The sequence below is a fragment of the Phodopus roborovskii genome, unplaced genomic scaffold (assembly GCF_943737965.1).
Source record: "Phodopus roborovskii unplaced genomic scaffold, PHOROB, whole genome shotgun sequence".
Classification (NCBI taxonomy): domain Eukaryota; kingdom Metazoa; phylum Chordata; class Mammalia; order Rodentia; family Cricetidae; genus Phodopus; species Phodopus roborovskii.
The window spans coordinates 7,403,179-7,429,881 of NW_026126511.1; the positions used below are offsets into that span (position 1 = coordinate 7,403,179).

Genomic DNA, 26,703 nt, shown 5'->3' on the forward strand with positions numbered 1-26,703 from the left:
TGGACATTGTCCTCCACCTTATGAATCTCTTGGTCAGACTAGAAGTTCTATTTATTAACCATTACTCAACAGAGCCCATCTTCTTCCACACCTTATGGATGTTCACTAGATAGTTGAAATGCAGAAAAGACATGGGCATGGGACACAAAAGACATTGGGTGAGCAAGCAAGGGAGGGGTGAATCTAGAAAGGGTTCAGAAGCGGGCTGATTGCGACCAAAATAAATTGTATGAAACAGTCAAGCATTTAATAAAATCTTTGCATTAGGCCAACCCAGTCAGAAACTTATGTAACCCTTTTAAAGGGGGTGGGGCTAATAGAACTATTAGCAGTAATTAGTGGTATAGAGTGATTTTAGGAGACTCCAATGGTTTTCAAGACTCAAGCCATTGAAACAAAAGATATTCTCCTTGCACAATGATCTGCAAATAGTTGAGTATGTCCTAATGAATTAAACCATAAAAGGCAACAATATTATACGAGGAATTTGTTCTCTGGTTATTGGTAGACTTCCGTTTTTCCTCCTGGGGCCCCAGTTCAATCTTGTCTGGTTAACTTCCGACAAAGGAATTTCTCAAGGTAGGACAAGGAATACTCTTCACAGATTCATATGTTGGGCGTGGCCCCTAATTCAGCAGCATTCGGAGGTGGACCCTTGGGAGCTCATTTGGTGATGAGTGCATGAACCCTGTCAGTGACTGGTTGACTAATGAGTCTGAAGGCCAATGTGAGGAAAGGAGACATAAGTTACTGGCACACGCCTTTGGAAGGTGTGTTTGCCTCCAGACCCCCGAAAGCCACCTGCATCCTCCTCTTACTTTCCCTGGCTGACAGGGAGTTGCCAACTTTCTTCTACCACATCCCTCTGCACTATGTTCTGCCTCACCACAGCACCAGAAACAGAGGGCCAGGAAGCCATGGCTGAAAATGTTTATAATGAAGACCCAAATTAAACTCTCCTCCTTTAAGCTGGTTTTCTCTAGTGTTTTGTTACAGTGGGGAACCAGGCTAACTAACACAGCTTATAAGGAGCCATTGCCCAAACCTCACGTCACAATACAGCTGCCGTTAGAACAGCAGTAAGAGTTTAAAACCTTTAAGAAATAACTCTGCCATGAGGTTTCTCCCTCAAGGGTATTGTTATGGTTTGAATGTGTGATGCTCCCAACAGGCTCATATTTTGAATGTTTGTCTTCAGCTGGTAGCAACTGTTTTGGGAAGCTGGGAAACTTCAGAAGGTGAATGTAAGTCATACTAAGTGGTTGTCATAAATGGGTTTGAAATGTGATTTGGGCCACTTGACTGTCTTGAGCTCTTAACATCTTAAGGCCATGGGAAGAGCCAGCCAGTCACCCACTTCCACAGACTGGCCCATTGTGGCTGCCTTGATTTTCCTGCCACAGTGGAATGATGAGATTATGAACCATTTCTCCTCTAAGTCACTTCTTCTGGGTGTCTGACTATTACAAATAGAAAAGCAAGTCCCACAAGTACCACCCACCCTCTTTCTATTTTGCCTTCCTGCAAAAATATCCCTGAGAAAAACCATGCCAGAACACTTATCTTGGGAAACACAAGACTAGGACTGAACTGTGAACAAATCTTTCTTGTTTATAGTTTACCAAGTCTCAGGTACACAATCATAAAACATGACGTGATTGCTAGGAAAAACATTTGTTCTAATGTTTGGTCTTTCACCCAAGTTTCCGATACAGAGACCTAAGTCCTTTGTAATGAATGCTCTACACAGAAGCATGTAGCATGTAACACTCTTGGATACCTTGACATATCCTGAGTGAAGGAAACTCCTGTCCTAGTAGGGGACACTTGGTAGGCTCTGCTTGAGAGAGCTGGTCATCAGGAAGATCCAACACTACTTAGCAACCTGGAACTTGTAGCTTTTCTCTCCATGGTCTGGAGACTAGAGAGGCAGATGTAAGAAAAGTGACTCCGCTGATGGTCAATGAAGGTTAACCATTGATTCATCATGCCTTCATGAAGTCACCATCAATATTGGAGACCTTTGTGTTCGAAGGACATCCAAGCTGCTGGTTTTGTGGAAGTGTTGCGAGCTCGGTGTGCCTAAGGAAGGGTGTAGAAGCCTCCTCACATGTGTGGCTCTGGCAGCTAGCGGTAAGCTGACACTTAGTCCCTCCCAGAGAACCCTTTGTGGTTTGCATCGGTCTTCCGTTCTCCCGTTTAGAGATTCCTGGATTGTTTCTATTAACTGCCTGAAAACAAGCAGAGCGTTTCTCTGAATTCTGTGGTCCACTCTAACGACTATCAAGCCAAAGAATATGACTATGAAAATCTCCAAATTTTAGCCTCATCACACGGAAGCTGACCACGAAAGCTGTGGAGAACTTTCCAATCTCCTGTTTGAGAATGGCATCCGAAAGTAAGTCTTTCTGCGGAGTGGGGCTCTCAGCTGCTGGACTCCGTCCGTATTCTGATTAGTGCCAGACGGAGCTGAATGGGAAGAAATGCAGCTGCTGTCTGAAAAGAGCTGGACACGCCGTTGATGTGAGCGAGGCCACTATAGTGGGTGTCAGGAGTGACCTGAGTCGAATATGAATGCAGGCAGAATGAGGTTTAGTGCTCCCCCATGGCAGGCAGCTTGAAGAGCCCAGGGACTGCTCAGGGCCTAGAAAGACATACCGAGCACTTCCCTAGCTGTGATAGCCTGATACTTAACCCTTAGAGAGTCTTACCCCAGAGGACCCTCTGTGATTTGTATGTCTGCTCCTCACTCATGAGCTCCTCTTCTGTCCTGCAGACACATGAAGCATGAAACTCTCTCTATTGGAGAAGTTTGGTCTTCCCACATGTTCACTTAAACGCTCTCTCTACAGATGTTTTCTCTGGTATTAACCTAACACAGCCTCTTCCTCATACCAGCCCATGAGAACAGTTTCTCCTTCCTTACCTAGAACAGTGCTGCTGGTTTTTAATTTTACATAACATACCAAGGATATTGTACTCACTGATTAGATTTGTTTTAAGCCTTCATATTGGTATACAAGGTTATTTTCAGATTTGAGTATTTATTAAGCTTGTAGACACCGGCTAAAACATTTCATCATCCACAGTGAGGAGAGGCTCTGCCTTTCAGTAGAAGTCTTCAGAGGAAAGTCTAAAATCCCCAGAAAATTAAGAAATTCTACCTGCAGGCAGTGGTGGCACTCGCCTTTAATCCCAGCACTCAGGAGGCAGAGGCAGGTGGATCTCTGTGAGTTCAAGGCCAGCCTGGTCTAGAGAGAAAGTTCTAGGACTGCCTCCAAAGATACAGAGAAACTCTGTCTTAAAAAAAAAAAAAAAGAAAGGAAGGAAGAAGGAAGGAAGGAAGGAAAGAAAGAAGGAAGGAAAAAAATTCTCCCTCCTGACTCCTGACTACCTGTGGATTGCAACATAACTTCTTACTGGGGGAGTCAGCTTGTTCATCTTCCCTGGGGATTTTGGAATAGCTAGCTACTATAATGGCATATGTAGATACACTATTCAATTCTTATATTTATCATCAACTTACCTGTGTCTGTAGTTTGGGTCGCAAGTGTTCTATAACAGCTTAGATAGTCAATTCTTGATTCCTATCTTGTTGCTACTATGAGGAGCTAGGCCCTTTAAGAGGCAGGGCTTAGCAGAGGTGGGGTCTGTCATGAGTCCTTCTTGTCATAGAGGACATATCCTTGAATGGACACAGCGACACTAATTCCTTATTCTCTTTGTTCTTCCCAGGCAGGAATCAAGATGATTTTCTCTGCCACATGTGTCCACCAGAAACCCCAAAATACCTGCAAAACAGTGAGCCTTCTTCCTGTAAATTGATTAATCCAAATTATTTGCTCCAGTAATAGGAAACTAACATTATACATACACATAGTATGTGTGCACATGAAATTCATATGTACATAGTCAACTTTAAACACATGTGTGCACAGTGTAAGTATATACACCTATCTCTGTGTGAATGTATGCGCATATGTATAACAAACTGTTTCAAAGAAAGAAGGGCTTAGTTTTGTGTTTCAGAAAACCCTAATTAATAACCCTACTGCACAACTGTTCCATTTTATGCTGCATTTCTTTCCATGCATGCTGCACCATTTTCCTCTGTAACAATGCATATCCCAATTTGATATTGTGTCAACTTAGCCCCAGTTCAGTTCTGAGCCAATGCACTGTACACAGTTTTTACTTAGCAACAATTCTGGCATTTAAATATCTCTTGATCACTAAAAGATGATAATTTATTATGCATACCTAAGTTCTTACTGTTTTACTGATTCAATGTATTTAAATGTCTACATTTTCTCTACAATGAAATGATCAACATGTGTAATTAAGTAATTTCATATTTGCTTTATCCAAAGTTCCTATAAATGTATTCATACCTGCCCACATGTATATTTCTGCCTTTGTGACTAGCAATAATTGTTGCTATAAAGGACAACTTCCTTGATATCAAATAGGACTCAAGAATGGATAATTTTGTACCCTATTCAGATACAGGTTGATCCCTGCTGATAGATGGAATGCAGTGGCTATGTAGCCTTTCTTAGAACTGACTGGCTCTTCTATTTATAATAATGCATCTATGGTCATATTTGTTGATAAAGCAACTCTAGAAGTTTGCTGACAACAAGCTGTCATGTATAATCCCTCTTCTACTTGCCACCACTTAAAGCTCTTTCTGTGTGGAATTAAATTTGGTTCTGGACACTTTCCAAATGTGAGATCCATCTCCTTCCTAATTCTAAGACTCTTAAGTTACTTAGCTCAGAGGTTTGTAACAAGTACCTTCTGTGGATGTTGTTACATGTAAAATTAATTATAGAAACTACTTTCCAAAGTTCCATCTCCAAATAAAACTAATTTGTATTCCTGGGTCTTGACATAAGCAAAGAAATGAAAGTATTTCAGAGTAGTCTGGAGGAAATTAAATCTTCAGGAAAATATAACACAAAATCACATTAACTTAACAGTACAAGTAAAATTATAAGGGGCAATATACTATACTACTACTGCTGTGTTTAATAATGTAGAAATCATTCTGCCATCAGGTGTTGTGAAACACTAACAACTTCTAACAAATTCACTTGTTTTGAGAAATACATCAGAAGATAAGATCTGGGGACTTCTTTGAACGTAACTGGTGAGTTGTGCATATAAATTAAATGAGACTATAGTGTGATCTATTTGAAGAGAGAGTAAGAATGAATGACTACATTTCTGATAATCTCTTCTCATATGTAACAGTCACTGGCTAATAAATTTATACACTGTCATGCAGAAATATAGGACCTAGTCTGAGCAAAAGTATATTTATCTGTTTTATGTTAAAAAAAAAAAACAAAAACAAAAACAATTTGCCGGTGGTATAATCTGAGTGTGAATAGAGAGCATAACCACTCAGTATAGAGCAGAATTACCATCCATGAAGACTGAAAATCGGTGCTGTTTTCAATAACACAATCTGAATGTCACAAGTCGAGGTAGCTGTGATGAAAAGCAGACCTCCAGGGAGAGCAGCTGCTGTGTTACACAGGCTGGAAACGGCCCTTTTGGTCCCCACTTCAATGCACTTTTATCTTGCTTCCCGTTTTTTACCCTTGTCTAGTCAGTCTCTGATAGAAGCATGCAGGGAGTTAAAAATAGTCTATTGGAACAGTGGCACCATGTAAGAAACTGAGTCGACACACGGTGATGGCTGGTGTCCAACTCCATTTTGCTCAGACATTCTGCTTACAATATAGATTTTCTTAGGGAACTCAATGGGTGAAGAGAATGGCAATAGGTGCATCTGCCTTAGAACTGCCCTGTTTCCCAGAATACTCTGAGTGGTGTGGTGCAGGTTTGCCATGGCTTTCTTGCCAATTAATAGTTCAATATGACCAACACGTAGCCTAGCCAAAGATCAACTATTCCCAAACTCCTGCTTAGGACATTTTCCCTTTTATTTCCAAAACACTTTGCATTTTAATATTTGTGAGCTGCAATATGGGTTCTGGGAACTGAACCAGGGTCCTCTGGAAGATTAGCAATTGCTCTTAACCATTAATCCCCATTTCCAGCATTTCCCACAGTTCTGTTATCTTCAGAAACTCACTCATGGATATACTCAATAACATTTATCATTTCAACCCCCTTTTAGTTCAAAGTCTTTAAAAGAAATTAGAACAGAAGATGTAATATATAAATGCGAAAGGCTTTTAGCACAGTAAATTAGGGGTTTAACACACAAATTAGGGAGTTCATTCTACTAAAATCTGAGATGAAAGTAGGAGTTCGGCTAAGTGGTATGTATAGTTGCCTGGAGAAGATAATTTAGTTGGAAATTACTCTTTTTAACAGTGGACTTTTCACACTCTGTAGTAGATTTCTGAGATGAATAAGCCCACAAATCCCATTTTTGGACATCCTCTCATTCTCAACCAATTTTATCTTGGCGTGGGTATGAAAATAAAAATAATGATGGGGAAGGCTGGGAATGGGGTAGGGGAGCGAATGCAGGCAATGAATACAAGCTATGAAAGAAGATATAAAGGTAATTTCTTTTCTCATTCTCGCTCATTGATTTTTTCATTCTTGGTGATGAATGAGATCAAATATATTCATAGTGAAGTATATAATCCGATATGAAACTTCCCAGTGCCCATTCTGAAAGGCTGGCTACTCTGAAGTTCGGAAAGTAGTACAGTTTTGGGTCTGGCTAGTTTCAGTGTAGTAGGAGAATTTTTTATTATTATTTGCAACTTTTTAAAAAAAAAGTTAATTTTTTTTTTAAACAAAAAGTGCATTTAGTCAATATTTACAACCCTGACAGAATGTGTGTCGTGCACAGTGGACAGCACTCAGGTTCCAAGGCACAAAGAATATTAGGACCTGAAACCGCGGCATGCAGGAAACCCAAGCGATTATCCCACGCACACGTTCAGAGCACTGGAGACCTGACCGCCTTCAAACGAAGGCCCCACCCTGAGAACGAGACCGCTTGTTTTGTAAAAAAAAAAAAAAAAAATAGGAGAAGTACAAGTAAGCACTATAGGATCAGAAAGAACAAAAGATTAGAAGCAAAACCGCTTTCCTCTAGTTGGTGGGTGGAAATGAGGAAAAAGAAATTACTACTGGGGGGGGGGGGGAGGAACCTCCTGGTTGGAATAGAGAGTAGTAAAAGCTTACCACAAAGAGTGCCAGCACCGGTCTGTTTTTAATTGACTTTAAAACCTCGGTTATAACCATTTAAGGAAATGATTACCTCGTCCTAAGAGCTAGAGGGAAAACACTGGGCGGTGCCAGCAGCATTGGGGAGCGTTAACTAAATCAAGATAAAGTGGAAATGATGTGGCTTATTAATTTTACTAGAGTAGTTAACAGCTCCTGGCTGTTTCAAGGGCTGATGCAGAGAATCGGAATTCCTGGATAACGAGGCAGAGTTACTTGATTTCCTGCCTATTAATAACAAGGGGATGCAAGCCCAGGTAATTAAGGGGCTGCCACCTAAATTTCACTGCCGAGAGGGAAGTGAATCATTGGACAATCAATTTACAATCACAGATAACTGAGTCCAGAGTAGGGACTGGCATGCCTTTCAGAGAACAATTTCCTTTCAAGATAATGAAAGTATGCTTAGAGAAGATGGACCTTCGGAGATGCAGATTAGAGATTGCAGCAGCGGCTCAATTTCGTGTAAAATGGGGAGCTTTGACCTCTTGACCTCAGCGTTCTACGATAGTAATACGACACTAAGGCAGCCTTTATAATTATTGAAATTAAAACAGACTTTGTTTCAAGAGACAAAACTCTCCTTACACCGCAGATACTCGTGACATTTTTCTCCAGGTCTCCTGCCTTTCCCCCTTTTCACAGACTGTAATGACACAGAAGCTTCTCTATGACTACTCTCTGAAGCACCACAGCTGTGCACATAAATAATCTTATCAGTCACCTCCTAACAAACGCCTGCAGGAGAAGAAACATTGCCAACGTAATCACTCCAGCCTTACACTGAATGATAAAAATCAATCTTGGCAACCAATTTAGTGTGTTGATGTGTTTGGCATAATTTCCCCAGGATGGATGTAATGGTATTATAACCTACCATGGAAAGGATAAGAGTCTTCACCCCTAAATATGACAACACATTTACTTGATTTGAATCTTCTCAAAACTGAATGGCATTGTTTGTTTTAACTAATCATATGTCTCTAAAATGAATGTCTAAAGCGACGTCTGTATACAGCTTTCCACTGTGGAGCGTGCTTTTTTTTTTTTTGAAGAAACAGTTTAAAAATATCAGTTATCTGGACTCACTATTTTACAGAAATGCTATCTGGTCAATTCAGGAGTTCAATATTAAAACACATCTATCAGCATCTTAACAAAAATGTCACAAAACTCTTATGAAAATCTGAATTAGAAACTTAAAACTATTAGTAGCACTCTTGTAAGTGAAACGTTACTCTTTACAAGGAATAAACAAATAAGCAAAGCCAGTAGTGATGCCAGTAAATACAGTGTGAACAATCAATTAGATTGCAAAGATACCTAGAGTTGTAGCATTCAATTTGCATTGACAAAATTATCTTGATCTAAATTTACTTCAAGAACTGCCCAAGTCATAATTGAAAATACAATATAAGTCAAGCATGCAAAAAGAAATTCAGTACTAACAAGACAAAGCATACAGACCAACAAATTTACTTTAGTACATTCAAGTTGTATTGGGAGAATTAAATGACCCAGTGCTTAAAGTTCTTTGCTTACTGCCTTAAAGTGACTTAAAGGTATTCACTAACAATGGAGGCTGGGGGCAAAACTGTGGCTAAATAAAGCAGAAGCTGGAATGGGCTCTGGAGCCAGGATATGGGGAAACACAATATCCTGAAAAAAGGTGAAGATGTGCACGGAGGCAATGAGGTTAGAATGATTTCAGGACGATAAAGGTGGGGTGAGGATTGATTGTTCCTCTGAGTGTGAGAGTTTCTGCACTTGGCCCCTGTTAACAGGGTAAACAGTAAACAGGGGTACTCAGCAGCATGGGGAAGGAAGGGATAAACTAAGGAGGCGAAGAACCAGTTTGCTGTACAAATGTAGACACTTTTCATGGACAACTCTACCTAAGGATGTAATTTCTCAGTTCCAACACAAGGGTCGTTAAAGGTTGCATCAGGTGAAGAAATTTTGTCATGAGTTTAAAGTATTTTCTATCCCAAAACTTGTAGAATCATTGGCTTCTCCTATTACACAAACCCCAAACAAATGACCAAAAACTACACAAACTGAATGCAAGTATTTACAGATGAAGATTTTAAAAGCATAATATAACATATTAACTACATTGCATCAAATGCTTAATCTTTCACTTCCAATCATGGGGTTCTCGCTCATCCTTGTTAGAATGTTGTCAATTAATAGAGTTCACTTCAATTATTTGAATAATATGCAAAACAATTATAGTTCAAAGTAGAAATTAGTAGTAGATCTTAGAAGGAAAATTCATATAGACAGAACTATTTTACCCACTCCATTGAATATGATGACTGCTTTCAATAAGTATAAATAAACATTTTAAAATATAGTACAATACCCAAAGAGCATAGTAAAAATATTTTAGTCAGATTACCAAATACAGTATTATAATTGACAGTTTTTATTTTCAAAGTCATTTTCTGTGAATACTCATAATCTATGATTTGCTATTTTTTTTTTAATTTCAAGACACTAGTGGGTTTTTTTTTAATTTTTTGTATTTAAATTTGCAACAAGCTTGTTTGAAACAAACTTGTCAATCCCAGTTCCCGCACCCTCCAATCCTCCCCTGTTCCCCACACCAACCCCCATACCATCCCCTTCCTGCTAGTATTATGGACATCAGTATTTAAAGTGTACTGTCATATGTATTTATCAGAGTAACTTAATTTTCTAGATGCTTCTCTTTGGTTTTTGTTTTATGTTGAAATTATTTTATATTCCAACTGCAGTCTCCCCTCCCCCTCCCTCCCAACCTCTACTCGGTGTCCCTACCCCCTCTTACGCCAGTTCTTGTCAGAAAATGGCAGGGTTCCCATTGACATCAACAAAACATGTCATATCGAGTTGTAGTAAGACCTCCATGAACAAGCCCCATCTCATTTGTCTCAGAGGCTAGGCCATGTCTGAACCTGGCTATTGCTTGAAGTGTAGATGTTTTTAAATCAACATGTCATTGTGATAACTCAGTCATCCGATACCAACTACGCGGAATCAGTATGTAAGGGAATAGACATTGTTTCTTTTTATCAGATAGCTGAAAACAAAGTTAATTTCCACAGATTCAAACACCCTCTAAGGGTTCAAATCTTAACAAAGGGAGTGTGTGTGGGTAAAAAGTGTATTTTATCTTATGCTTTAGAAATATTCTCTTTCCCCTCTCTCAATCTTATTTTTGCATGAGTATTCAGGTTTCATTGAGTTTCTTCACAATGTAGTTAGTATTCAAAGATCCTTAAAAAAAAAAAATACAACTAGCCAGAAGGTAACTATTTCAAGGTTGTGGTTGTGTGTAAGCTGAACAGGTGGACATGAAGACAGTCTTAAATCAACAGGTGGTGTCCTCAGAGTGACATGGAGAAGATAAGAATAATCAAAAAATTCAAAAGGGTGAACCTCTAATCTGTGTTGTGAAGTAGCAACAGTTAAGGACCCATTCTAGTTCCAGCAAAAGAAAACAAAGAAGCAAAGGAAATTTACACAGACTTACCTTTGAACTATGTCTTCCCCATTCCAGCAGGGCCTGCCTTCAGCTGCAGCTAACTCAGTAACGCAAAGCTGGTCAGCCAGGCCACCATAGAAAGACCTGTGCAGTCTAAGGCTGTTGATGAATTCTCTGAATGGAGAAAAAAAAATGCTTTTAAGCCCATTGAGAAGATATATATATATATATATATATATATATATATATATATATATATCACACACACACACACACACACACACACACACACACACACACACAAATACCTTGTAGAATGCTATACTTTACTGATTTATGTTTATATAAGACAGTTTTCTAACAAACGTTAAAATCATTATCTTATGAATATAATGTTATTATTTACATTTATTTTTGGAATGGAAGAATTTCACTGGATATAAATCATATTTTAAAGCAAAAAATTTTAGATACCTACTTACCTACATACACACACACGCACACACACACATGCATGCACACACACACGCATGCACACACACACGCACGCACACACCGGTTCATCCTGTCTCCCTAAATCTCTCCCCAGATACTGGCATTAAACACAAAGACACAAATTATTTTCTATTCCATGTGGAAAATATCATGCTTACAATATGCTAATGACTGACTACTTAATGAAGGTTTATTCAACTTATATTTTTGTTTCTGGGTATTTGGTAACAAGGAATACAAAGTGGTAAGTTTTTATTATACATGACCCTAAGCCCTAAATATAAAATACCCCAGAAGTCCTAAAGTGAAATTTAATAGAGTGAAGAATGTCTAGTGTATCACCTAAGGTGTGCCTTGTGTGTGGTTTCTTTATTCATAGTTGATTTCCCCGCCTCTGAGATTATAGAAGGGAAAATTCAATAATAATGAAGAACTTTCCATGTTTTGCTTAGAAGGAAAGCACTTCTGAGTTTTAAAATCATGACCTGGAAGGACAAAGAATATTTGCTTTGCAAATTCAAATGCCAGTGTACAGATAACCAGAGTTCATAACTCCTAGGCAAGTGTGGTGGCCACTTGTAATCTAAACATACAAGAAGCAGAGAAAACATCTTGGAGGCAAGCTTGAGAGTTGGAGTAGCCAAACTCAGAGCACTCTGGCTTCAGCAAGAGACTGTCAACAGCTAAAAGGGAGAAGGACAAAATGCCACCGTCAGAATCCCCGTGTGTACATGTGCATGGATAAATACACACCTGCACATTAATGTACATCCACACACATGCAAACACTAATGCACAACACATAAACATGCACCCATGTGAGTAGTTCACTCCACTCACAAAAAAAGCAAGAATTAGTTTGTAAAGAAAGAACCTTAAGATAATTTCTAAGGTCACTGAAGTGACATCATTGTTCCACCCCATACTTACAGCCACTCTTATCCTGTTCAATGTTTTCATCTTGCCTGATATCTCTCTAGCTGTTGAGAGAGGGAGAGAGAGAGAGAGAGAGAGAGAGAGAGAGAGAGAGTGTGTGTGTGTGTGTGTGTGTGTGTGTGTGATATTTTCATTATATTTTGCTGTTTCTTATCTTTCTGTTCTAGATAAAATATTCAAGCAGGCAGGGGTTCTTCTGTTTGCTTGTTTTTTTTTTATTCATTGTTTTATAACTGAGGATAAGGATTAAGACAAAGCATAGGTCTAATCAATAGTCATCAAATTTATAAATGACCAAAGACCAAAGAATTAATCAGAGTGGTTGATTTGAATATTTTGTGAGAATGGCCATCTAGATAATCAAGTAAAATGCGACTTTTCAAACTTCCTGAGTGTAAGCATCATCTACAGATCCTGCCACCATACAGATGTAGACCTAGTAACTCCAAAAAGACACCAAAATTCTGTATTTCACAAAGGCTGGCCAAAGTTATTGACGCTACTGGTTTAATGGTCATGAGTATAATACACTATGCTCTTAAATATCAGACTTTGAACCTTGACAAACTCAATGATGTTTGGGTATTCAACCAGGAAAGTGGTGAGCAAAGCCATGGATGTTAGTGGAATTTCACAGACAAGCCGTACGCATTAAGAAAAAAGTCAAAGGTAACTCGAAATAAGGTGGGGGGGGGGGTGGAGAAAGCAAAGTCAAAAAGCCAGCACACACAAGAAGAGGGGACTGCAGTTAGCTCACTTGTTCACAGTATGAAATACTGAGTCCATTAAACAAGGTGACTAAATGGTCATGGACTGAGGTTTGCCCCACTACAGCTAGATTTTAAGGTCCGACTTTTAGAAGAGTATTGTAATTTTAAAAAGTGGCAGGAGAGAGAAAGACACCATGCATCAGAGCTCTCACATGGAGGGTTTTCTTTGGGGGGGGATGTTGAATATCTCCTTTTTTTCCCCTTTTTTATTTAAAGTTGAAAAAGCTTGTTTTACATGTCAATTCCAGTTCCCTTTCCCTCCTCCTCTGTCCCCCCCGAAACTCCCTATCCCATCTTTCGGCTCCCCAGTGAGGGTGAGGCCTTCCATGGGGAGTCTTCAAAGTCTGCCATATCATTTGGAGCAGGGCCCAGGCCCTCCCCCATGTGTCTAGGCTGAGAGAGTATCCCTCCATGTAAAATACAAAGTCCATTAGTATACTAGTATCAGAGGCCCCATAGATCGCCCCTTCAGGGGGTCTGATTTCCCAGCTATCAGCCTGGAGTCCATGAGATCCCCTTGTTCAGATCAGCTATTTCTGTGGGTTTCTCAAGCCTGGTCTTGACATGACGGGGTTGTTTATTAGGGAAAAGGACAGGAGCAGCAGAAGAGAAAAGAGAAGCATAGAGAGAGATAAACATGCAGAGAAAAAGAGAGAAAGACAGAATATGGGCAGGGCCCTTTTAAAGGGGAACAGAGTGAATGTGCACAGGTGGTACTCTTAGTGGCTGCAGCTGAGGGTGTATCCTGTCAGAACCCCAAGGACAGGCCAGCACAGATGCCTGAACACTAACAAAGAGAACACATGTTATTGTTTCAGGACATAAGATCAAGCTGGAACTGACTGATTCTTTTCCCAGGGGCAGAATGTAATATGCAGTCCATGTAGGAAGGAGAATCATCAATAGACTTAGTCAGCTATGGACCCTGCAAGTTAAATACTGATCCCCCAAGTAACCTGTGCCAGCTAACACAATGACAACTGCTTTTGAGTAGATTTGTCATCCCCTCCTTAGTAGGAAACTTTGTCTGGTTGTACACATGTAGTCCAAATCCCATAACCAGCAAGGTTGTAGTAACCTACTGTGGCTGTTTTGCTTAACAGATATGGTGTTCAAATCACCCTCTAAACATTCATATTTATCCTAGATTCCTGCTACCCTCAACCTTGGCCAGAGAAGCATCCTTTTGCAGTGCCCAATAGTCAAAGCAGCTGGTAAGAGTACTGAAGCCCTCAATGTGACATCTGTACCAACCCTCTCGTGTTCAGGGAACATTGCTATCACACACAAAGTTCAGTGTAATTGATTTGTTTGGAAATAAATAGTAGACATAGACTTATCTGCTGCAACGTAACCAATGAGTGCTGGTCCTTGTGTTTTCTATGAGAGGAAGCCCATAGTCCCCTGTGTTTGAGCACTTGTTTCCAAAGACGGTGGTGTGTTACAGAGAGGTCATGAATACTTTAGGAGATGGAATCTTACCAATAGAAGTGTCCACTGGGGTGTGGGGGTTGCCCTTGAGAATTACTAGCTGGCCATACTTCCCACTCACTCTGGTTCCTGAGTATGAATACAATGTGCCTAGCCAGCTTCCTTTTCCTGGTGACATACCTTCCCTACCATGATATACTGTATCCCTCTGGAATTATAAGCCAAGTAAAGCATTTCTTTCTTAAGTTGCTTCTGCCAGGGTGTGTTATCACCCTAAACAATAGAGCAATCCCTATCTTTCTTCCCAACTCAGTGAATGCAAAGACTACTAAACAAGTGATCCCCTTTCCAGTTTACATGAAATGTGTCAATAAAATAAATATTATACTCTTGAAAGCCATTCTATATTTAAGTTTCTGTGGGTGTGGCTTTTCTATCATCGTGAAGATGACATAATTTACATCTGGAAGCATAATAAATGCAGGACAAAGTTAAAAGCTCTGGCTAATTATCCCTCAGCAGTTGTGTTACTTACGTCAGTTTTTCATCTTGGCCTAGAAACATCACTAAAATATAGAAATCATATATAATTCATATGAGCAATTGAAATGCAATATTTAAAGGGATATGGGAGAGTGCTCCCTGCCTGAGCGTTTATTCAAAGTATCATCTATCAGGTCCATATAAAAATGTATAAATTCTTCAGCCTCCAAACTTCACAGATGGGCCATGCCTCTAACTTTGCCCTTTCTCTTTCCCTTCAATTCATTTTCTAAGCTCCACTGAGAAGCAACTTTGGAAATAACGAATACCATTTTTAATTACTTTAAATACGAAGTAATTTAGATAAGAACGTCTTATGGTGGCCAGGACCTCTTTACACTCCACACTGTAGCTTCATTCCATGCCAGCGATTCTTGCTTCTAGCTCCACACTCAAGCCAAAAAAAAAAAAAAAAAAATCCTATTTTTATTGAACCATTGCATAAAATATATCTGTATTGCTAAACACAATTTACACTTAGCATGTTCACTTCCTCCACTTAGCTTCACCTTCTGTATCACTCTATCCATGTAGCTATTCTTCAAAACCTTACTTTCTCCACGTCTCTTCCTTCTTCATTGATCTATCAGTGCCTATGGGTTCTTTGTTTCTGACCCATGTGTTATTAATAGTCCTGTCCTGAAGTTATTCCTACTCTGTAAATCTGCCTCCTCTAATGGAGGATGTCATCTCTCAAGCAAAAGCTCTATCGTGTCTGTCAGATTATCGTTTATGCCCAACAGATACTCAGATGCTTGGTAAAATAGCCCTAGGTGATGCCATAAGTTTTAATAGTTTCCAGAATTGAAAATTAATATAATGCATTTTTTTTAATGATGGTATTCTTAAACTCTTAAACAGAAAAGATGTTTTGCGAGTCTTTAAACCAGAGGACCTAACTTCTAGATTGTGAAGAATCATCATATGTTAGCTGTCTATTGGTCAGGATTCCTAACTCAAGCAGCAGTCCCAGGGAATGGATTACCTTGAAATGTAACAACCCATTACTATTTTAGCCTCACTGTGTAGAAGGATCCTATAGTAATCCATTGCAGATACAGTACATTATGAGTTAGGAAGCACCTGGAAAGGTCACCTATTAGAGTAGTTCCCTCCCCTCCCTATATGTTATCATCACACAGAAAAAAGAAAATAAACTATACAGATAGGACTGGCGAGATGGCTCAGCAGGTAAAGGCACCTGCCTGCAGATCTGATGACTCCTGCTCAGTCCCAAGACACACATGACAGGGGAGAATCAACTTCAAGTTGTCCTTTGATGTCTTCCACCACAGCATGTGTCCAAGGTTTGAAATATCGAAACTTAAATGTGTTAAATAGAGGAATTGTTCCAAGGACTTTTGGACATTATCACATTACGAAAACAAACTCATCCCATGTATGCTCATCACTATGGTAGGAAGTAGATAATCACTTCTTGTGAAAATCTACACTTAGAATTTAGTTTGCTCAGATAGGAATGATCTATATTATCTGGAGAAATCTGAAGAAAGCAGCACAGGAAGCAGAGAATGGAGGAATTCTAATCACTGACTAATGACCAGCCTTGTGCAGTGCTGGCTCAGTGAAGAAAAGGTCTTTAAGACAATTGCTCATTCATAGCCTGCAGCCTTGTTTGCCCTGAGCTTACTGAAGGCAGGCAAGAAACATGGACCGGCATAGTTATTGCTTCATTGCCTCCCATTCCCTTGAGGCTAACAGTACCAGAAGGGTCTCCTGATGTACCACATTCTAAAATATATGAAGGAAACGCAACTCATCTGTGAGTTGTCCTCTGTGGTCTGTTGACATGATCATGGCTTCAACTGGGTGCAATGCAGTGATTCACTTTAAAAACAAAATCGGCATCTTTTACTGAACATTCAGATAATTCAAAGGTTATCTGAAGATCAAGTTAACCAGCCCCTTTGTAATGTTTGCCATCCCTCTTAAAGGAGCCAATGTTGACAATCTGCTGTTTACCCTTCCCCAACTTTCTCCCCATACACATTAACCAGCAGCAGACAGAAAGGGGGCACATACATTAGACGGTGGCAGCATAGGGCTGATTTAGTTCTTCCAAACTGGCTGGGTGTCGTGAACCCCCTGAAAGTTCGCAATATACATCGCACTTAAGTATATACTGTGGTACACTATTTCATAAATGGATATAGCCACACACACACACACACACACACACACACACACACACACACACACACACAGTCTATTACTTTACTAAACTAACTTATAGTTTATAAGGTTGGCATATGCCTCATACATTGGGTGTGAAGAATGCCAGCCACATAAAGCTAAACTTTGTTCATCTAGGGAAGTATTGCCTTTACACATGCGGCTCTAATTTATATTTGAGTTTCCATCTTAGTTCATGAGACACTTCTAAAAATATAGCTCTAGTCTACTTACTACCCTTATCTTGTAGCAGTTTGCTTCATTTATGTTATTTATATATTGTCACATATTGTATTTCTCCTCTATCTTTTCCACCAGAGACAGTAGGCACTATTTCTAATTTTGACCAAAGCTAATTATCTGGGAAAATATTGGAAAGGAATCACATTTTCAAATGGAGCTTTCCTCTGTGTAATGTCTCAGACCACATGTTTCTTTATTTAATGCCATGTATTGATTTTTTTTCTTTTACCCATAAAGTCAGTCCACACATAATACAGAACCCAAATTAAAAGCAGTACCTTGCACACTGTTTGAAAATATCTGTAGAACAAAGGTCAAATGTGCAGTTTGCTAGTTAATGGCCTGAGGCAAAGTTAAGGTTAATGCGGCACTAATGAGCGGGCTCAACCCTGTAGAGATGTCTGACCACAGCTGTCAAACGGTAGACATTTAAAATGTCAGTCTCCAGCTCAGCAGAGGAAATACATAATTATGGGCTTTGAGATAAGAACTATTTTCTCTGGCTGTTCTAAATCTATATTTAATCATTTAGCTTTATTCTCAACCAAGTCATTCTATTTGGGGATATATATATATATATATATCACAAAAGGAGTAACAAAACTTTGTAAATGCTTGAAAATAACCCAATGTATGTACAACATATGTAGTTTGATGAACCAAAGAGACAACCAAAGTCTAGGTTTGGGGGCCCAAAAAAAGAAAAAAAGCATGGTAAATACCTTCCTAGAAGGCCATGCTGTGCAAAGCTCAAGGTGTATTTATCACAAACAGGAGTGTTTTCCAAAAATGTCAAACTGGTCATTGGTTATTTTGGTTTTTTTTTTTTTTTTTTTTTTTTTTTTTTTGTATATTTGTACCACCCAAGAACTTGTGGGGTCTGTTCTCTGAACCCTACCTGAACCCAATTCCCATCATGGAACTCTGACCTAAGGTTTGTTTGGCATCATTTGCAGATTTTTTTTTTTTTTCCTTCTCTGACTAAGTGATTCCAGGTGTTCCCCTCCTCACAGGAAGTCTTGTTCACCTGACCTGATGTCATTTCCTTAAAGGGCTGATGGAGATTCCTCTACACACTGAAGGAGGAGACACAAAGAGACAACGTGGAAAGATTGGCAAGGAGACATGGGAAGGAGTCTGTGAAATTTACAGTAGCTCTCCACATCCTTTACTGGCATCTCTTGTTAGACGGGTGCTCTGAGGTCATTTTAGCTTAGCCCTGAGCTGACAGTCTACAGCCAGCTACAACAATCAGGGTAGAGACTCCCCACACTATTATTCACCGTCCCAGTAAGAAATACATGTTCTGAATGCATGTTCCTCCTGAGTGGTTTAAAACTCACCAGGAAAAGCCAAAACTGGACTTTCAAGCCAAGACCTAATATTAGTCTGCATTTTGACAATGTACTTCAAAAACTCAAAAGATGTTGACTGTGTTCACTATTAAAGGGATCTTTAAGCCAAAAAAAGAAAAAAAGAAAGAACAAAAGAAACAAGGAAGAAAGAAAAGAAAAAGAAAAGGAAAAAAAATGTACTTGACCAAATAGAAAGAATTTAAAACAAATATGGCCACAGTAAGGAAGATGGGTGTCCACTTAAAGAAAAACAGATGTAATTTCTTTACAACTTAACTTTTATTCATTCAATTACCATTGCAGCTAATGCAGTCAGAGTTCTATTTGTTTAAATGAGCAGGCCAAGTTATTTCTGTTTGCACCAGATTCAACAAGAATGTTAAATGAAATGGGACATTTATCTGCCACGCTCCCGATGCAAGCTCAGGACACCCACAAATAATCATTATCTACGTTTTGAGATGGTGCGTTTTACTAACATTGGGGGGATATTACATGGCACATTGTGTATACAGTTGTTTGTGTGAATGAAGGACTAGGAGCTAGATTCCATGACAGGCAGACAGATGTGTGACGGGCCGTCAATGAGTAATGGAGATGGTGCATTTCCAAGGTGGCTACCTTCATGCACACTCTCCTGAGCTGAGACAAAAGCTTGGCAACTTAAAATTAATTAAATAAACAAGTAAATAAGTAAAGATCAGAAGATACATACATGCATACAATGGCTTTTTTGTCTCCTTCAAGAAGGATCCAGCATTCTGATCAGCAGGCTATCTGTTCAAACTCACCAGCCCTGAGTCATGGTAATAAAACCGTTCAAACACTTTAAATGCTCCAGGTGTCAAAGAGAAACTGCATTCTGGTGTCCAAGTAACCCCTCTGCTTCTTCAGATGTGTATGTGTGTATGTGTGTGTGTGTGTGTGTGTGTGTGTGTGTTCGTCTGTGTGTGTGTTTTTGTCTGTGTGTCTGTGTGTGTGTGTCTGTGTGTGTGTCTGTGTGTGTGTGTCTGTCTGTGTGTCTGTGTGTGTGTGTGTCTGTGTGTGTTTGTCTGTGTGTCTGTCTGTGTCTGTGTGTCTGTGTGTGTGTGTGTGTTCGTCTGTGTGTGTGTTTTTGTCTGTGTGTCTGTGTGTGTGTGTCTGTGTGTGTGTGTGTGTGTCTGTGTGTGTGTGTTTGTCTGTGTGTCTGTCTGTGTGTCTGTGTGTCTGTGTGTGTGTGTTTTTGTCTGTGTGTCTGTGTGTGTGTGTCTGTGTGTGTGTGTGTGTGTCTGTGTGTGTGTGTTTGTCTGTGTGTCTGTCTGTGTGTCTGTGTGTCTGTGTGTGTGTGTCTGTGTGTCTGTGTGTGTGTGTGTCTGTGTGTGTGTGTTTGTGTGTCTGTGTGTGTGTGTGTCTGTGTGTGTGTGTGTCTGTGTGTGTGTGTCTGTGTGTGTGTGTGTTTGTCTGTGTGTGTGTGTTTGTGTGTCTGTGTGTCTGTGTGTGTGTCTGTCTGTGTGTCTGTGTGTATGTGTTTGTCTGTGTGTCTGTGTGTGTTTGTCTATGTGTCTGTGTGTGTGTCTGTGTGTGTGTGTGTGTGTGTGTGTGTGTGATATTAGAGTGCAAGTGCAGACTGTGTAGACTGTGAGGACAGAGGGAGAGAAGGAGGGAGAGGACAGGAGGGGAGGGAGAGTAGAGGAAGGGGAAAGAGAAGAGACGGAAGGGGAGAGAAGAGAGGAGGAGAGATGGGGGAAGCGGAGGAGGGAAGAGGGGGAAGAGGAGAGAGGGGGAAGTAGGGAGAACTTGTCTATGTGCCTTTCCTCACCCCTGATAAAATCCTTGTTTTAGGAGTGGGTTCCCTCTGCTCTGTTCTAGAATTAACCACTGCTACCTGTTGCATTTGCAATTTTTTTTCCCCTGCCTTTCAATTCTTTAGCAGAGAAAATGAATCTGATCAAGAACACTGGTCAGAAACATGGGGGCCTGACGTCAACATCTAGTGTGTTCTATCGTTTTCCATGTCATTTTGCCTTAACAATGAAAGGCGGACAAAGTGATTCAGACTGCTCCCCTCAAACTTGAGGCACTGCGACATTACCCACAGTAAATCACAGACTGCTTCAGGGATGCCTGGCCTGGAAGCCACTCCTGTATCACACAGCTGCTTGCGTTGGCCATAAGGAATTCACTGGCACCACGATGTCTTTGACAGATGTCAAGGACCAGCCTCATCAGAACAAATCTCAGCAGTGAAGTACAAAGGGAAGAAATCATCCAATGGTTGGTTAATCAGAGGTTGTATGTAGTCCATAGGCAAAGAGAGGGAGTTCTTAGATTTAAAACGAAGCCGTGCTCATCAAGGAAGCCCTTGCCTGCAATCCCAGCACTCGAGAATCTGAAGGATGATTTTATGTTTGGGCCTCGTGATAAAATACAGTCTTGAAGGAATTGGATAGACTTGTGCCAGCCCTTCCAAAAGTTGCTAAACACCACATAGCAATGGCTCCTAACCATGGCACTCAGACACTGTGTGTGGTCTAACTTTGGCTGCCACCTATATTCTGTTTCTGACCTGTTTCAGATACAGGCATTACACCTTAAACGTATGGTGTTGAAGCAGGGTGGGGAATGTAAATGGTCTGCTCCACAGGGCTGAAGACAGGCTAAAGCCATGCTTGGCTCTCAAACTATTAAAAACAATGCACCCCAAGAAATTAGAATTTTCCTGGGAATCTCGAGTTGAAAGAAAAAAAAAAAAAGGTAGATAAAGCTAATTTTTCAAATCAGGATCTCTCACTGAACATGGAACTCACTGATTCGGCCAGCAAGGATGTTCAACAGGTTTCAAGAATTTGCCTGTCTCTTGCCCTGCATTGCTAGGGTCACAAGTACTGGCCACACCGGGGCTTTTACATGTGTTCTGGGGCTGCAAACTCAAGCCCGTACATGTGTGCCAAGCAGGCAGGCATTTTCCCCACTGGGCCAACTTCTCTGTTCTTTTGACATACAATTGGGGATACAGCACTTTAGGTCAAATCCCCTATGTTCCTTTCTTTTATTGGTAACATTTTAACAACAATCCTCATGGCTTAGGAAATAAAGTTAGACGTCCCCTCTTAGAATCAGAAAATTACTAAGATACTTTCCCTTCAATGATCTGAGAACCAACCGACTATTTTCTGCTTTCTTTTCTCTTGTTGAATTTTGTATTACTATCTAACATTCCTTATTGCATATGTAAAAATACATTTTTTTTTTCGATCAGGGTCCTATTTACTTGATAAAAATCCTTTCTGCTTGTATTTTCAAATATTCTCTACTTTCAGTCTAAGTACTCCAGTCCCTCAACTCTGCTTTAAAGAGGATGGGTAGGTCTGTAATAAAGGGCATGTAGATAAAGTCTACTTGAGTCTTGAGTCTTGGGTAACAGCTTGTTGTGGCTTCTCAGCAGAGTTCAGGCCCTGGCAAGAGGAAACCGTTCTCACAGCAGAAGTGGGAATTTTTTTTAACTTCCTGAAGATGTAAGTTTTCACAGCGCAAGCCTGCATCCAGGCCCTCTGACTCCTAGGCAGGGAGTGGGTATGGAGACGGATGTAGGAACAATACTCCACTCAATGTAATACCACTTCCCAGGTGAGATTCTAACGCCACAGTTCGTTAGCTAGAGACTCAATCTCTCAGTAGGTGTCTGGTGGTGTGTTTGTGGGAGGCAGGGAGGAAGTTGCTGCACAGTATTGTAGCCTGAATAGCAACTAGATTTTAACATCACATTCTTATACATAGAGCATTAGTGATCAAGGTACAATATGTGTGACCATTTTACTGAGTTATAGCATCCAACATGCATTCAACCGGACAGAGATCCAAGTTCTCTGCTCTTCTTGTATGTTTTTCCTTTTGTGTTTACATCAGGGTTGGCTTTAATGGAAAACTATACACAAAGCTAGATAAGACAACGGTTATAAATCCAATGAGCCTCTTCAATTTACAAGATCCCAAAGTTGTAATATTTGATGTATAACAAGGCTCTTGGTAGTAGAAGGTAAAGCCAATATAGCAAGAGAAAAGCCTTTGTTCTATTGATTTCAAAAGTCATCAAAGAGGAGTCATATTTTTTTAGAAAGAGGCTTGACATGTCTATTAACTCTACCAATGTGAGTCTAAACACGAAGAATTACCCTGAAACTCCTTTCAAAACTCCGTTTGTCCCCCTGTGATTCTAAAGACGCCAGGGAACACTGCTCTGACTACTGTCTTAGAGATGGAAAGTTAGTGAGTAAATACACACATTAATAATAGGACTGTCTCTATCAAATGATACAACTCTTCTCCAGACACATATTTATGTTACTATTTTAAAGACATTTGGGAAAAGTACAACTCTGTTATTGCCTTTAGACGGGCAATGAAGAACAATGCTTTTCTATCACCATTGATACCTCCTATTCTGTTTCCCTGATGCATGTATGTGTCTTTAAACATTTTGAAGGGCAGTTGACAGATGTACAATGTTAGGAATATTCTTTACCATACCCAACAAAATAGAACATGGAGCCTAAATGTTTGGAGGATGTTGATTTGTCAAATACAAATAACGTTTCTATGTGAGAACATGAAAGAGCTTCTTCTATTACCTTATGTACCTCTAACAGGCTGTGTAAGAAAAAAAAATCCTGAAGTGACATATATTCATAAAAACCATCTGCTTCAACATGGTATGAACTCGAACAGTCACCCATTTAAAAAATAAGTGGAAAAGTGGGAATTTAATTTGGATTTCTTTTCAAAACTGCAGCTGTTTGTTGATTTTCTCAGGAAAATGAATAGAAGGAATGAATATTCACCTCTCTGGGGTAGAAAGAAGAGAGAAATGAAGGGAAGAAGGGATGAAGGGAGGCAATGGGAAAGAAAGGAAGGGGAGGAAAATCAAAGAACTTTCAGGTATGCCATTTGGCAAGAATTTCACTCACAGTGTGGTTTCCTTGCAGGGGGATATTTTGAGCCTCACAAATGAGATAACCCAACATTATAAATGCCACTGAAAGCCCCAGGTATACCTGAGAAAGCAATTACTTAGGAATAGATTTTTTCTGGAGAGTTTGAAATCGGCACAATGTAAAGGGCTTTCTTTCCATGGTTTGAAGTATTATTATTTTTATTCTTTCTGTAGTGTGAAATATGTGAAAATTTGTTTTCACTCATTTAATTCTAAAAATGGCAAGTGCGTTATTACAGATGCCCCAGATGAACACAATGAACAATGCTTAGGAAAGTATTAATGGAACATGAAAACATAATATTTGTGGTGGTTCTTGACATAAGCCTATAGTCATCAAAACAAGCAAACTATGAGAATTCTACCTCAGCAGGGATAGCTTCACAGTTTTCTACAACTTCTAGTACTTGTCTATCAAAACAACAACAAAATGAAAATCTATCAGATATTAAACAGGCATGTAAATAGCCACATCAAAGAGCAATTCTAATTTCAGCGAGGATTCATATCAACTACTTGCCACTATTTCTCTCCTTTGAGGCCAGAGGTGCTTAGTTATCTGCAGCCTGGCATTAAATTAAGATCTGTGAGGTTTCCCACAATCAAAGAGAAAATAAAAGGCAGTATTTTTAAAAGGACATCTTTCTTCGAATACTAGTTTGTTTGAGCTGAAGTAAATTGCTTTCTAAGGCAGCAGGACTCTCCTGTACTTCTTTCTGAGCCGGTCTCTGGGGATGCTTTATCAGCTCTCTGTGGGATACATGATCCCCAAAGGTTAGGAACCAGGAGCTGAAGTGCTTGCCTTTTGTTTGTTCTGCCTTCTGGCTTTAGTTGCTTCCTGGAAGCCTGAGGTTTGACCCCCTGAAGTTCCTCATCTTCATTACTCATATAGGTCTTGACTCAAGCCTGCTTCTCACCTCTGGCACCCTGGCTAAAGCTCTGTTGAGGCCTGGCTTGCCCTGGAAGCACTTACTAAATCTCACCACTGGCTAAGTGCTGTTTTCAATTAAACAAAGATTTTCTCACTCAAAGAGCATGACCTTTATTTCACTAAATTAAACTTTCAGGTAATAAATAATAATGACACCTCAAAGGACTTACTTCCTTTTAGGAAACAGATTGTAAATTGCTTTCTTTATTATTACAAGAGATAGTAAATTCTTCTTTTATTCTGAGCTGTGTATATATTCATCCATAGAATGCTTACATTTCCAATATTATCTTCAGCCCAGTGTATCTTAAGATTGATTTACCACTTAAAGTATCATATACAGCCAGTTTGCTATATAGAATTAAAGTTTCACTCATTTTTATTTCATTAATAAAGTTTTATAATATTTTATTCAGTAATTATAAACTCAAATGTTTTAAGTAACTGACCCATCTAATGCAAATCTATTTTATTTATCTTGATAAATAAACTAATAAGATTTACTGTTCTTATTTAGTATGTGTAAACTTTTTCCTCCACTTAATTAATTGGGTTTGTGTGTATATATATATATTGGCTGGATAGGATTTACTTTAGTTAACAATTGCATCTTCAATCAACACAATTGGTCTCTCTAAACACTGCATGTCAACAGTCCACGTTAATTTCTATTCTTAATAAGTGTAACTGTTCATAATCCAAGTGATGAAGTCTCATCCAAATTATAATTTAATAAACACAATTTTAAAATGGATATTCTTGGCATGATATTCCAGTTATGCTCCAATAAGAATTTTTTTAAAGAATCATATTTAAATATATACCATGTACAATAGGTCCTCCTATTCCTACTTGGGCACTAAAATCCTAGTGACACAATGTATCTAATTTTTGCTAAGCAACTAGGACAGTCTCACTCACCCAAACACACAGGGTATATGTAGTCAATCTCTTCATCACATGTTCTGCTCTGAGAAACTTGGGTAATTGGAAAACGTGCTGGCAAGCAGATGGGACCCTGGTGTTGAGGCTGTGTCTCAATTTATTGTCCTGGGGTTTTCCTAATTACCCACTTAATTGGCACAGCCACACCACTTTGAAATAATAATGTACAGCTAATTATCACCGACTTAAGCTTGCTAATAGCTTATTCCTACCAGTGAACTCCAAGGAATCAAGCAGGGAACAGGAAGTGCCACAGGAAGAAGCTCTCTGCCTGGGATGACAACTATATGAGTGCAGTGTCCCTATAGCTGTGCTGATTTAGTTTCTGACCAAAATGAGAAAAGGGTTACCGCTTTCCAGCAGATCAAAGGAGCAGTAACCTTCCTTCCCTTCCGAGAACTCTGTAACATTCAGTCTTCAGTATGCTCGATTTTGTTTATTTGGTTGGTTGGTTTTTTGCGAAGTATAAAAAGAGAAAAGTAGCAGACTGAACCTAGGCAATTACATCTCCAAAATTAGAATAAAATCCCACCATTATAGCTTAACTCTCTTCTTTCCAACGGATATATGTGCACAGTCCATAAAGGACGCTAGCACAATTGTTATACAGAGACGTGTTCAAGAAGCAAATTGTTCTCTGTCAAATGTTAGAGCAAACAAAGCAGATATGCACACACGTTTTCCAGGAGAAGTTTTGTGCTTTTGCTGTTGTTTTCTTTGTTAGTTTTTGGGTGTGTGTGTGTGTGTGTGTGTGTGTGTGTGTGTGTGTGTGTGTGTGTGTGTGCATATAGACGAGAAAGGAGAGGAGAAAATTGATTAGGTCTCTTTGGACTACAAAGTTGATACTCAGTTTATACTTGTTCTATATTTTTTTTTCTGGCGACTCTTTTTCTGGGTACCTTTTAGAAATGTAGACATCTCTAGATCTGATTCCCTAGCCCCACATTCTGAGCCCATGTCCACACAGTGCCAAACTCCTCATGTCACCGTGGCCTGTCAGCAGCCTATGGCCATGCCAGACTGACAGAGCCAACAGTACTCCACCACCCTCTCAACCTAGAAGATGCCCAACCTCCACAATAACTAAGAAGTGAGTGTTCTCCATCTCCACCTAACTAACAATACTCTACCACCCTCTCTAGCTAGAAGAAACGAGTGTGCTCACTCTCACAGCCACCTCCAACAACCCTCCCGTCCCCTCC

The 26,703-nt window shown here is 39.7% G+C and overlaps 1 protein-coding gene across 1 annotated transcript in view; it reads right to left on the reverse strand.

Annotated features, from left to right (window-relative positions):
- Window positions 1-1,985: 1,985 nt before the first annotated feature.
- Gpc5 (glypican 5) overlaps window positions 1,986-26,703 on the reverse strand; it is a 265,521-nt gene continuing 240,803 nt past the window's right edge. Inside the window, exons 7-8 of the mRNA XM_051195748.1 lie at window positions 2,336-2,469; window positions 1,986-2,231 (exon numbers count right to left, since the gene is read on the reverse strand). Coding sequence (XP_051051705.1) covers window positions 1,986-2,231; window positions 2,336-2,469 — 380 coding nt within the window. The remainder of the gene's footprint in view (window positions 2,232-2,335; window positions 2,470-26,703) is intronic.